The sequence below is a fragment of the Mytilus edulis genome, chromosome 7 (assembly GCF_963676685.1).
Source record: "Mytilus edulis chromosome 7, xbMytEdul2.2, whole genome shotgun sequence".
Taxonomy (NCBI): domain Eukaryota; kingdom Metazoa; phylum Mollusca; class Bivalvia; order Mytilida; family Mytilidae; genus Mytilus; species Mytilus edulis.
The window spans coordinates 32,694,525-32,707,527 of NC_092350.1; the positions used below are offsets into that span (position 1 = coordinate 32,694,525).

A 13,003-nucleotide genomic window follows, 5' to 3' on the forward strand; every position below is an offset into this window, starting at 1 on the left:
GGCTAAAACATATTGAATAAAATGTAATTACACAGTATATGCAGACGTTTTATTCACATGTATACAGAAACTATTTTTTCAAAGTTTCTTCTATATAAGACATAAAGAAGACACCAACTTAGCTGAGTCATGTTATATTTGTTACAGGCGTAATGCTATTTTTCTTTTATTTGCATTTGCATGTTGTCATAATTTGTGAAAACGGAATTTTGTCATTTAAAATATTATTATTCAGGAATCCATTGACGCAAAAAAGTTCCTTATATGTGTATTCAATTTTGTATGAAATTAATTTACGTATATTGATAAATCTAAACATCTTAAAAAGGAGGACACAGTTTCTTTTCTTTTTTTAGTACTAATTTTATAAGGAGAAAATTGTCAACTATATGCATAGTCGTATTACCGATCAGATTCCATGTAGTTTTGTTTTAAAAAAAACCTGACAAATAACCTCTGGATTGCCACTGATACTACACCGACAGTTCAGAGCAACTATAGTTGTTAATGTCTTTGTCATGTTGGTCTCTTATGGAGAGTTGTCTCATTGGCAATTATACTACATCTTCTTTTTTTATAGCTAGATTATACAATTAATTATCTAATTACTAACACAAGTCTATAATAATATTCTTGTATTGTAATACATCAAATATTATAACAGAACTTTCGAACAGCGGTCTAGTCAAAAGTGTTTTTCCAATCTTTTACATGAACACACCCCACATAAATGAAAATTAAAAGTGAAAGCTATAAATGTAAATAACAAATTTGTAATAGAATAATTTTGAAACTCCCGCTTACATGTTTAACCACGCCACATTCTGTATGTATATGTGCCTGTCTGAAGTCAGGAGCCTGTAAGTCAGTGGTTGTCGTTTGTTGAAGTGTTACATGTTTGTTTTTCGTTATTTTTTGTATATAAATTAGTTTTCTAATTTGAATTAGTTTATATTTGTCATTTCGGGATTATAGCTGATAATGCGGTATGGGCTTTGCTCAATAATGAAGGCCGTACGGTGACCTATATTTGTAAATTTCGGTGTCATTTGGTCTTTTTTGAGCGTTGTCTCATTGGTAATCATACAACATACAACATGTTATCATAAATCATAATGTATTGATCAAATAATTTATTGTTAGACACTTTTCATTAACAAGAAGTGGCTATTGAAAGATGGTGCTCCAAAACATCACTTGATCGGCTGTCAAAATGTTGAGGTACTTAGTTTATACATGTAGCTGTTTATTATATTTCAGTAGACCGCTAACACTTGCAATGGGTTACAAAATACTTTCTAGTCAATGATCTTTATAAGAAGTTATGTATTGGATAGACATTTTTTTTTCATTCTAGAAAAATCTTGTATTGCTGATCATTTTTGTCTTAAAAACTTCTGTCTAAATTTTCCAATATTGTATTCGATATAATAGGAAATCAGTTATTCAACTTTTTTGAGGGGTAACTTGACAATTTAGCATATTTGTAAACCTAATCATATTAAGCATTTTCGATATATGTAACTTATCGTAACCTTTCAAGATCAATAATTTCTTTTTTAATATATTCCTTCAATCGAGATAGTCTACGGCATTAGGAATGCACCTTTGTAGAGTGGGGCATGTCTCAATTCGTTAGTCAAAGTAAAGAAATTATAAGTTTGACGTTTTAAAAAATATTGTCATATTAGTTTCTTCTTTTGAGATTTATAAAACTGGACCGTTTAGAACCCCGGAATGAAAGACAAAAAATTCCAAATGTTTACATATTATTTTTTTTTTACTTTCAGCGTGACAAGATTATTAATACCTCCCAAACTGACTTGAATCCAAATTAAAAAAAAACATCAACTTGTAACCTGTCAGCTGCTTTCTTCGTTTTTCACCTTTATGACATGTTCATGTTACTGGTGTTCAATACAGGCTTCAAATCTTGTCTAAACTAAAGAAAAAAAAAGTACAACATTTCATATTAATACAAACACTAATTCATGAAAACAAAATGATGTTTTTTTTTACTCTTAAAAGTATGATTATTTCATCTTTAAGTTAAAATGATTAAAATGATTGAGACATGCTGATCATAAAGTATAAATATAGTTCGAGCTTTAAAAAACGTCAAATCTGTATGTGTTGTCTGGATTTTATGTTTACCTTTAATATTTTTATCTTCTCTTCCAAAATGATATCCATTGGAAAGTCAAAAGAAAGTGGGGGAAAAAACATAATATGACGGGAATGCATATACTGCTACACTTGTCATGGCCAGAAACGACCTTATATATTGTAACCTTCATTACAACAAAGTAAAAACTAATGCCGAATCGACATAAAATGTGGGCCTGTAAACAACAATATTGAAATACTATTATAATGCTGAAGACACATATTTGGTTCAGTTGGAGGCTCGTTGATGAATATTCATTTTAATAAAACCAATACTTAGGGGTATAAGTTTTATCAACTTATCATGATTGGCATATTCAACCACTTTACGATCTACATATAAGTGATGTACGATCGACAATACCCACTTGTTAAAGACATATATTTTATACCCCCGTTTACGGAACGTATTATGGTATACCGTTTTTCGTCTGTCCTTTCGTTGTCAACATATGCCGGACATAACCTTAAAAATGCTTTAACTAATTTGCACAAAACTTTTGGTGAATTGTTTATATCTATTGATGACATGAGCTCCCTATTGTTTTTGCATACATTTTAGATTTTACGTTTCCGAGTTATAAGGTTTTATTCATTGAAAAAAAGGGAATTTTCCAGTTTTTATACAATAATTAAAAAATGCTTTCACCAAGCTTGAAATACATTTTGATGAATTGTTTATATCTATTGACATGAGCTCCCTATCGAGTTTTCATAGGCCAAGCCAAACATTTAGTCAATAGGACATTCACTATAGGTTAGGATTTGTTTTTTAAATCGTAGACATTTACAAACCTTTTTCAAATCAATGCAAGAATTATTTATGAACACTATATATATAAAACCTTGAGGTTGCCTGTTCAATTGCTCACCTGATTGTATATAACAAGTTAGATGGTACTGAAAATCTGTTATGGAAAATTGTAGACCCGTAGATAAAAAAGAACGCTAGTTTTCAAACCAACAATTTTTTTATCAAAATCCATTTACAAATGTATATATTCAATTTCAGAATTCTAAAAAATTAACTACCACTTATGAGAGTTATTTTAAAGTTAATTTACACATACAATTGTTCAATGTTTTTTTTTAACTAGATTAGTTCATTTTGTATTTAAATAATTAGGGGAAATCCGTTGAGAACTTCTATGAATTATGCATGTATGGAGGAAGGGACGTTCTTATTTTGTTTTAATTCAATTACGAATATCAAAAGACAGATAGAAAAAATTCTTGACTTTTATCTGGTATTGAAAAAAGTAAAATCACAACAATACGGAACTCAGAGGAAAATCAAATCGGAAAGTCCCTAATCACATGACAAATTAAAATGACAAAACACATCAAAAACGAATGTACAAGAACTGTCACATGAAGTTTTGCTTAAGGTGCTTCAATTTATCATGATTATTAATATAATATATATATTGATTTGACCTTGAAGATCTCCGCGTGTTTGATCGATCAGGGTAACATTGTAGTTGATTTAATTGTATATCCGATTATTTATATTATACATGTCAATTGTATAGGAATCGTTCAATTTCATATATAAACCATTGTTTTAACATTCAATTATTCAGATGTGCATTGGAAATAAATCTTTAACTAGCTTTCAGTAAATGCAAGTACTCCCACGTTGATATGTTTTGTCTTTTATGTTTTAAATTATATAAGTCAACTATTTCCAAACTGATGTAATCAATTTGTTATCACACCACTTTTTAAACTATTGGGTGTTCAGCAATCACAAATATGCTAGTCCGAGACCAAATACCCTGAGCAACAGAGATTGTCGCTCATTGCTGTCCACCATATCTGTTTTTTGGTAATTGTTGTACTTTTATTCAGTTTATTGTTGTTCTTTTTTGAATGGTTTTAATTGTTTTGTCATAAACATGCTGTTTACCTGATTAGTAAACTGTATTCATATTCCCATTGTGTAATGCCGTACGATGACATATAATTGTTCACATCTACGTCTATTTGTTAAAACATTTTTATTTTTAAATTTTGACAGGAAATATTATGGTTCGCAAATGTCCGGCATCCGTCTTTTCGTCTGTTCGTCTGGCGTACACGTGTTACACCGTTACTTGAGAACAACTTATCCAAATTTTATGAAACTTAACATTTATTATGATGATCAAACGATCTTTTTTGTTTTCGTAAAAATAAGATTAAAACCTTTTGAGTTACAGGACTTTGTAACTACAAGTCGCGCCGTATCTAAAAAATGATTTATGAGTATCAGTTTAAAACTTTACACGCTTCTTAGTTATATTAATATTAAGATCTGTATACCTTTTGGTGATGATTCAAAAATTTGTTGTAGAGTTATTTAATGTTTTTATAAAAAATGAGGGGATTTACAATGTCTCACCGTATCTCAAAAACGATTTATGATAATTGCTTCAAACGTTACACAATTCTTAGTTATATTACCTTTTTGGTGATGTTTCAAAATTTTATTTTAGAATAATTGTTGTTTTTTGGTAAAACAAAAGGGGGTGTGGGGTGTGGTTCACATGTCGCGCCGTATCTCAGAAAACATTTATGATTATTGCATTATACTTCACACACAAGATGACAGCAGTATCATGTGCTCATGGCAGAGATGTTTATCGTCTTCTGGAGCCGTACCACATCATCAAACACTGTAGACTATTAATTTTTGAAAGAGATTAAATGTCGCAACATTTCCAAGTACAAACATAGCGCTTATACTTCACCGCAAAATAGTTATCAAGTAACTCGCAAATATATATAGATATATATATATATATATAATAATATTTTTAAATTTGCAAACTACATTTCACATCAAATAATAACAGTTCGTTAAAATATTGTCACTAGCGCTTTCATGCCTTCTGGCAATCTTCAGGCGACGTTTTAACAATGTCCTTGACGACACTGCCGTTGGTAACGTTTATTACGTTACAATAACGATAAGGGGAGATAAATCAAACGTGTTTAAGTAGATCCGTTTAATTTTGGCTGAAAGTCCTTTATAAAGTGTGCTTCCTTTGCCAGTCTTTTATATTTGTTCGATTCGTTCATTTTATAGAACGGATATACGGTAAATTTTCCACTACTGCACGTTTCGAAATGCTCGCTCACATCTTGCATTCGTGTGGATGGATCTCGTATCTGTTGTCTGTGAACACGAACTCTTTGACAAATTGAGTTACCAGTCTGTCCGATGTACCATTCCTTGCAAGTGCTGCATACAATACAGTAAATAAGGTTTACCGTTTTGCAATTCATGTCTGCATTTGGAATAATGGTTTGGCTGTTTTTCAATGTTATTTGCGGGCCGGTTGCCATGTATTCACAAAGACCACATCTAGGGTCATTACATTTTGAAACGTTGTATTGTATTCCATTTGGGTCATAAAACTTAGCCCTTGTTAAAATCTTTTTAAGATTTAAAGGCTGTCTTTTACTTTTCAGGAATTTTTCTGTAGGGAAAAGCTTTTTTAATTTTTTCGTTTTTTGTAAAACTGGCAAATTTGCTTTTATGACGTTGAATATGTCAGGATTGTACGGGTTATGAGTGCTAACAAACGGGATAAGTTCTGTATTACTCTCTTTGCGTGCTGTGGACCTGAGTTCCGTCATTGGTATAGCTTTTGCCTTTTCTATTCCCTTTTCTATTAGTGGGTTTGGATAGTTTTGTTCTTTCAAAAACACCTTCAGTTCATTCAAACGTAATTCCTTCGTGAAATCATCGCTCACAATTGTACATACACGTCGTGCTAGACAAAACGGGATGTTTCTTTTCGTATGTGAAGGATGGCATGAATGAAAATTCAGGTATTGGTGGGTGTCCGTCTTCTTATAATATATATCTGTGGTTAAGGTTGTTCCATTCTTTAATATTAAAATATCTAGAAATGGCAGTCTTTGTTCGCTAGATTCGATGGTAAATTTAATCGAAGGATGTAATGTGTTTATCAGACTATGAAACTTCTCTAAATTGTGACTTTTGTTTAAAATGATAAAACAGTCGTCTAAGAATCGCTTCCATTCCGATTTTACGTACACTTTAAAAGCTGTATCAAATTCACTTTCAACTTGTTGATACATTTTATCCTCCAGAAATCCCATCACGAGAGTTGCGTATGTGGGAGCAACTTTTGTTCCCATAGCTGTACCAGAGATCTGTAGATAATATTTTCCATCAAAGAAAAAGGTGTTATTATCTAGTATGATTTTCAATCCCTCCAACAAAAAATTATTCGAAAATCTTTGGTCGATAATGTGCCTATATGACTCTAGCCAAAATTTTACAGCATCTAATCCTAGTTTGTGCGGTATATTGGTGTAAAGACTTGTTACGTCGAAGCTTACCAATATTGCATCTTCTTTGACTTCGGCTGGTAAATGATTTAAAAAATCAAAATTATCACGGATAAAACTAGGTACATATTGGCATAAAGGTTTCAAAATTAGGTCAATGAAATGGCTCAATCTATGAGTTGGACACTGCGGTCCAGCAACAATAGGCCGAAATTTTAAATCTTTTGGTGAATTTATTTCGATATATGCGCAATTTTGTTGTTGAACTGCTGTTTCTACTTCCTTACTTTTGTGGATTTTAGGTAGTCCATAAAAGTTGCTTGTCTTTACCTCAAATTTTGTAAGATAGTCAACTTCCTTTTCAGTAGTACAATGAGGAAATTTTGAAATAAGTTTGTTTATATTTCTCTTAGTTTTCTTTTCCATATTGTCGTTGAGTTCCCGATAATATTGTTTATCATTGAGCTGTTCCTGAATTTTGTCTCGGTAATATATTCTGTCCATTATTACTAATGCACCACCCTTGTCAGCTTCTTTTATAATTATCGATTCATCTTTTTGTAATCTGTATAAAGCTTGCTGTTGTTTAAATGGTAAATTATTTTTTACTTTGTCCTGTGGCTTCGGTATTAATGGAAAGTTTGACAGATGATTAATGTATAAGTCTAAATCTTTATTTTTTCCTTTTTCCGGTGTAAATGTAGATTTATTTCTTACAATTGATTCGTCAGCTGTCTTTGATTCTTTATCCCCAAAATGATTTTTTAGTCTTAATTTTCGGCAAAATTCTTTGATATCCACTGAGAGTGTATCAGTGTCAGCTGGAGGTGTTGGAGTATATTTCAATCCTTTATTTAACACTTTCATTTCATCGGAATCAAGTTTGCGATTAGACAAGTTAATTATTTTTGGGTCGACCCAAATATATATAAAGACGGGAAGAGAAATGTAGGCTGATATTGATATGTCTGCAAATTATTTTTTCAAAAAGTTTTCATAAGATTCAACAAAAAAAAACCAATACATATAATATAGCTTGTCTTTTCCTGCAAGGTACTTTGACAAAAGTATAATATTTCACCACTGGATCTAATAATCACGTAGACACATTATTCAATACATTTTTTCAATATTTCTATGTTTTAAAAGTATGAAACTAAGGTGACAGCTTGTATGTAGGAAAACATTACAAGAAAGCATGTTCTTGTTTTATTACATGTATTAAAATAAGGACATATATTAAACTATTAAAGTACAATGTTGTAATATTGAATTAATATTAAATGTTTACACTAATTGAGACATGCTGAGTTTAGCCGGTTAATTGTTTGTATAGTACTGGTTTAATATTGTCTGAAGTTGAAACATGTTTTTTTTGTGTTTGGTTTCGGGTAAATTATTAAACATAAAAAAATGACAAAAGAAAATTAAATAAGTTTAATTTTTAAAACCTATTCGGCACAATAGAATAAACTAACCTTTTTCGCTATATGTTTTTTTTTCAAATGCCATTTGACATTGTTCAGTTGAAGTATGCGTTCATTTTATTATTTTGATATTTTCTTGATTGTTGGTTGCTTAACCTCCAGTGGCAAGTATTTCAAGCGTATTTTTTACGATAACAAAATTAAGACTACTACAATAGCAAGGTAGGTCTTGTAATTGATGCCAATTGGGATAAGGTCTGGGGAAAATGGAATCCAATTGGAAATAGTTTGTATATTTGATAGGGATAGACACAATTATAATAAGGTTGACTATTAAAGAATATACATAAAATAGGCTGTGAAAAGTATGATCCATTTGCTTTTTACATACCATCTACCTCGATTTTATATGTGATACACATCATTTTTAGGTCTTTTCACTTTTCCGTGGAAAGACCTATCGGTTTTCTTCTGATTTTTTTTCTTCCGTCTAATTTTTTCCTTCGCCGTTTTTTTGTTCCGCAAGATTTCGCTTAGATAGTTGGAATATGATATTGAACAGTTTATACGCCTTTGAAACTGACCCTGCTTAACCGAATACTTTGCCATATAAGAGTTATCTCCCCGAACACTGTTTTTCTTGTTATCTCTTAGGCTTCGCAACCGTATAAGAAACAGACAAATTTGTTTTTCCGAATTGCTTGTTATATCTTCATGATATTCTGTTTAATTTTGACCGAATTAAGCCGTATAGAGATTCCATATGAGAGTTATTTCCCCTTTTGTATTTGGTATAAGTGAAATGTACTTTCATTTAGAAAACCATAAGCGATAGAAGCCTAGGGTCTTTTAAATTGAGGTCCTTGGTCCAAAAAAATAAAAATGCGGTCAAGGTCAAAGGTCAAGGTCATGTTCAAAATTTTGATTTTGGCTTGTTTTTAGAAATCATATAAGATATCGACAAAATATTTTCACGCAATGGTTAGTTGCGACATGTCGTTACACATACATTTTAGTTGTAAAGGTACGTAGACATTTGATGTAAGTTTTCCCCTTGTTATATATAATATTAGTCTTATGGTAATATAACTCCTTAAAAATTTAAAGTAAAGGTCTAGAGTCTTTTGATTTAAGGCCCTTAGTTGATGACCTTGAAATTGAGCACAAGGTCATTGGTAAATATTTACGTTCTAGATTTTGACTGATTATTATACATGAAAAAGCCATGGGACGTTTTGCATTAGGTTGCAAGCAATGTGACCTTGAAACCCTATATTTTTGGAATCAGCGTTCAATAAGCTGTCAATTGACGCTTAAACTGATATTTGAAATTAAATTTTAATATTTTCTTTTAAAAAATAGATTCTTACTGGTGGAAAGACCTTAAATTGTTCTCTGAACAATTGGTTTTTAATATTGTTCTTACATCTCTTCTGAAAAAAACCCAGATGCTTGTTATACTCTGAAACTACAAGTCTCATCGACCTAAACATTTGCAGTAAGCAGGGCATACATGTACTAAAACGTCATAAAACAAGGTGGTGCAGATATCTCTCAGGAATTTTCCTAGAGAAAATAAATTGCAATGCCGTAATAATCACTTGCTAGGTCCGTAAATCTCAGTAAAATCCTACAAAAAAATGTCCACTTCTAGATTGCAATACTAATCTGTGTTACAAACTGGTGCTGAAAAATGTACTTTATAAGAAAATAATCATTAGACGTGTTTTAACGTTACACCGGATCAATTAAATCCAAAGCATGCACTGCTCGTAAACTGTGATCAACATGTCAATATCCTACAATGACAAAAAAAATAATAGTGTGCATTCCGTCTCTATACATGTTGTCCGTTCATCATCCCCGTCTAAAAAAAATCAAAATACTAAGTTTTCGTTAGTATTAATCGGCGTCACGTGATGTCTCTTCAATCTGGCGCGAGAGTCGCGCGCGGAACCTGAAATAAATTAAACACTTTCCAAACTAAACATGAAACTTCCCCGGTAACACAATTATATAGACCCTTACAGAAAGAAAGAAAGAAAGAAAGAAAGAAAGAAAGAAAGAAAGAAAGAAAGAGAGAATAAGAAACAAACAAACAAACGAACAAACAAACAAACAAACAAACAAACAATCACACATACACACATATCAATCAATCATGTTTCAAAGGGGGAAAGACCGTTTGCTATTGCTTTTTAAAAGCAATTAATTTATATTTGTATTTGAATTTGTTAAGATGTGTCTCGAGCAAAACAGGAACTTGTCACTTTGTCGATGTGCCGTTGGAAATTCTAGTGAATTTTATCATTTTTAATATCAGTCTTGATATGGATCATTAAAAGATGTTAGGATATATCGTATTTCTATGTATATTCTGCAGACTGTTGCTTCTTTTGACAATGTTAGATGTACTTCTATACTCCTTCTTGTATTATTAGACACCTTTGAATGTTCATGACTAGCATAAATGGAAGCTATACTGCAGAACTGGATCTGCCATCACTGTATTAGATACCTAAACTACATAAGTGTCCTTACAAACAACGGTATATTGCTGGGTCTTCCAAGTGTTCCACGAAACCTCTTTCGAAATTATTAACATCTATTTTATTAGCAATCAAAGACGGGCTTCAAAGTTATTGTGAAACTGCCTATTCTAGAGGTGGCGTGAATCTGATGTGGATACTTAAAAATTCAAAAGATCTTTTAGAGTACATACAATCTAACTCTCTTTCATCTTGTAACAGTATTAAAGCATTTGACTTTTCTACTCTTTACACAAGTATTCCACATTCCAAACTAAAAGACAAATTGAAAGAGTTGGTATTACTTTGCTTCATAAAAAAGAATGGCCAACGTAGATACAAGAATCTTGTCTTAGGGAGGGATAAATCCTACTTTGTAAAGAATCACTCTGATTTAAACAAAAAATTCTCTGAAACAGATATTATCAAGATGCTTGATTTCTTGATTGACAACATATTTGTTACGTTCGGAGGACGTGTTTTTCAACAGACTGTCGGCATTCCAATGGGAACAAACTGTTCCCCTCTACTCGCCGACTTGTGTTTTTTTTATTATTATGAGGCTGACTTCATGCTGGAACTTCTTAGGAAGAAAGATAAGAAGTTAGCAATATCCTTTAACTCTACTTTCCGCTATATAGATGATGTTCTTTCACTAAACAATTCAAAATTTGGTGACTATGTGGAACGCATCTGTCCAATCGAACTAGAGATAAGGGACACTACAGATACAGTTAAGTCGGCTTCATATCTTTACTTACATCTAGAAATTGACAATGAGGGTCGGTTGAAAACAAAACTTTACGACAAAAGAGATGATTTCAGCTTTCCAATTGTGAACTTTCCATTTCTAAGTAGCAACATTCCAGCAGCACCTGCATACGGGGTATATATCTCCCAATTGATACGATATTCCCGTGCTTGCATTTCCTATCATGATTTTCTTGATAGAGGTTTGCTGCTCACAAGGAAGCTATTAAACCAAGAGTTCCAAATGGTAAAGTTGAAATTATCCCTTCGTAAATTTTACGGACGCCATCACGAGTTGGTTGACCGTTATGGAATAACCGTTTCACAAATGATATCGGATATGTTCCCTACGTCGTAACTACAATCCCCTTCCTTTTCATGAATATGACCTACCGAATTAGACTATTTACCGGATTTGTAATCACATAAGCAACACGACGGGTGCCACACGTGGAACAGGATCTGCTTACCCTTCCGGAGCACCTGAGATCACCCCTAGTTTTTGGTGGGGTTCGTGTTGTTTATTCTTTAGTTTTCTATGTTGTGTCGTGTGTACTATTGTTTTTCTGTTTGTCTTTTTTCATTTTTAGCCATGGCGTTGTCAGTTTGTTTTAGATTTATGAGTTTGACTGTCCCTTTGGTATCTTTCGTCCCTCTTTTGTGTATGAATAGGTTTATTCGTTTACTTTCTGGTTGAATCAACATATCATTTGAACTATTTACTGGGATTGTTCTTTAATATACTAATTTCAGTTTCCAGCATCACTCCATGAAAGTTTGATTTAAACATAAAATGCTATGTCTCAGATTTAGGCAAGGTTATAAAATGTTATTTTGTCGATACAATATCCAATTAAAAATATGATAAAATTATGAAAGGACTGGATTAGTTAGAACTGGATTTGGTATTTGAAATGTCAAGTTCATATATTCTGTTCGTCCAAACCACCTTTTTTTATATATATTTATCAGAAACGCCACAACTTCTACATTTGAATGTTAAGGATGGGTTTATACGCTTGAACATCAGGATCTATATGAATAATTTTTATTTCATTTACCTGTGCACTTTATTGTGGGACCTCGTGTCACCATGAATGAAAAGTTGCATTGTGTAATGCAATTGATTAAGGAATATCACGAGATTGCTAGTTAGCCAATAATAATAACGTATTATAATGAAACATACATCTAATGTAATTATCTTAAAATAAAATCAAAAGTACAGATCCTCGAATACTGGCACTGAATGAAAGCTAGTTAAAAGCCAACAACAAATAAAACTACGTTGTGTGTTTAGTACTTAGTTTGTCTTGCTTTTCATCTTTTAAGTTGACGTTTGTCTTACGTCTGGTATATGTAAGTTAGATACAAATGGCAGTTTTTAACGACCTTGACTGGCTATACAGCCCTTGTACGGTCGGCTTAAGATAGATTTATGGTATACCGCCATCTTAAATTGTACAACCACAGTGAAACATTGGTCTAGTTATTTGGCCAAACCTGCAAATTTGGAGACGGATTTCCAATTTTCATGGTTAGATTGTTCATCTATATAAAGAAAATTTTGTGATTTATTGTTATATCCAAAATATTTAAAAATTTTTTGTTTATTTTTGAATATTTTTTTTCAAATGAGCCAGTTAAGGGGAGATAACTCTTTTATTAATAAAATATACTGGACTAATAGGGATTTTTTTTTTGTAGCAAGAAAACAAATTTGGTGACACCATTTTTTTCTTTTTAATTTCCTAAATCATATAATAAAACCTATCTTCTCACAATTTATTATCAAAGAATTTTTTTATGCACTCAAAAGTGTTTTTT

At 31.8% G+C, this 13,003-nt stretch overlaps 1 protein-coding gene across 1 annotated transcript; it reads right to left on the reverse strand.

Moving 5' to 3' along the window:
* Positions 1-5,142: 5,142 nt before the first annotated feature.
* On the reverse strand, positions 5,143-7,338 carry LOC139483087 (uncharacterized). The gene has a single exon (XM_071267119.1). It carries the CDS (start codon positions 7,336-7,338, stop codon positions 5,143-5,145), a length of 2,196 nt encoding a protein of 731 aa, XP_071123220.1.
* Positions 7,339-13,003: the final 5,665 nt, after the last annotated feature.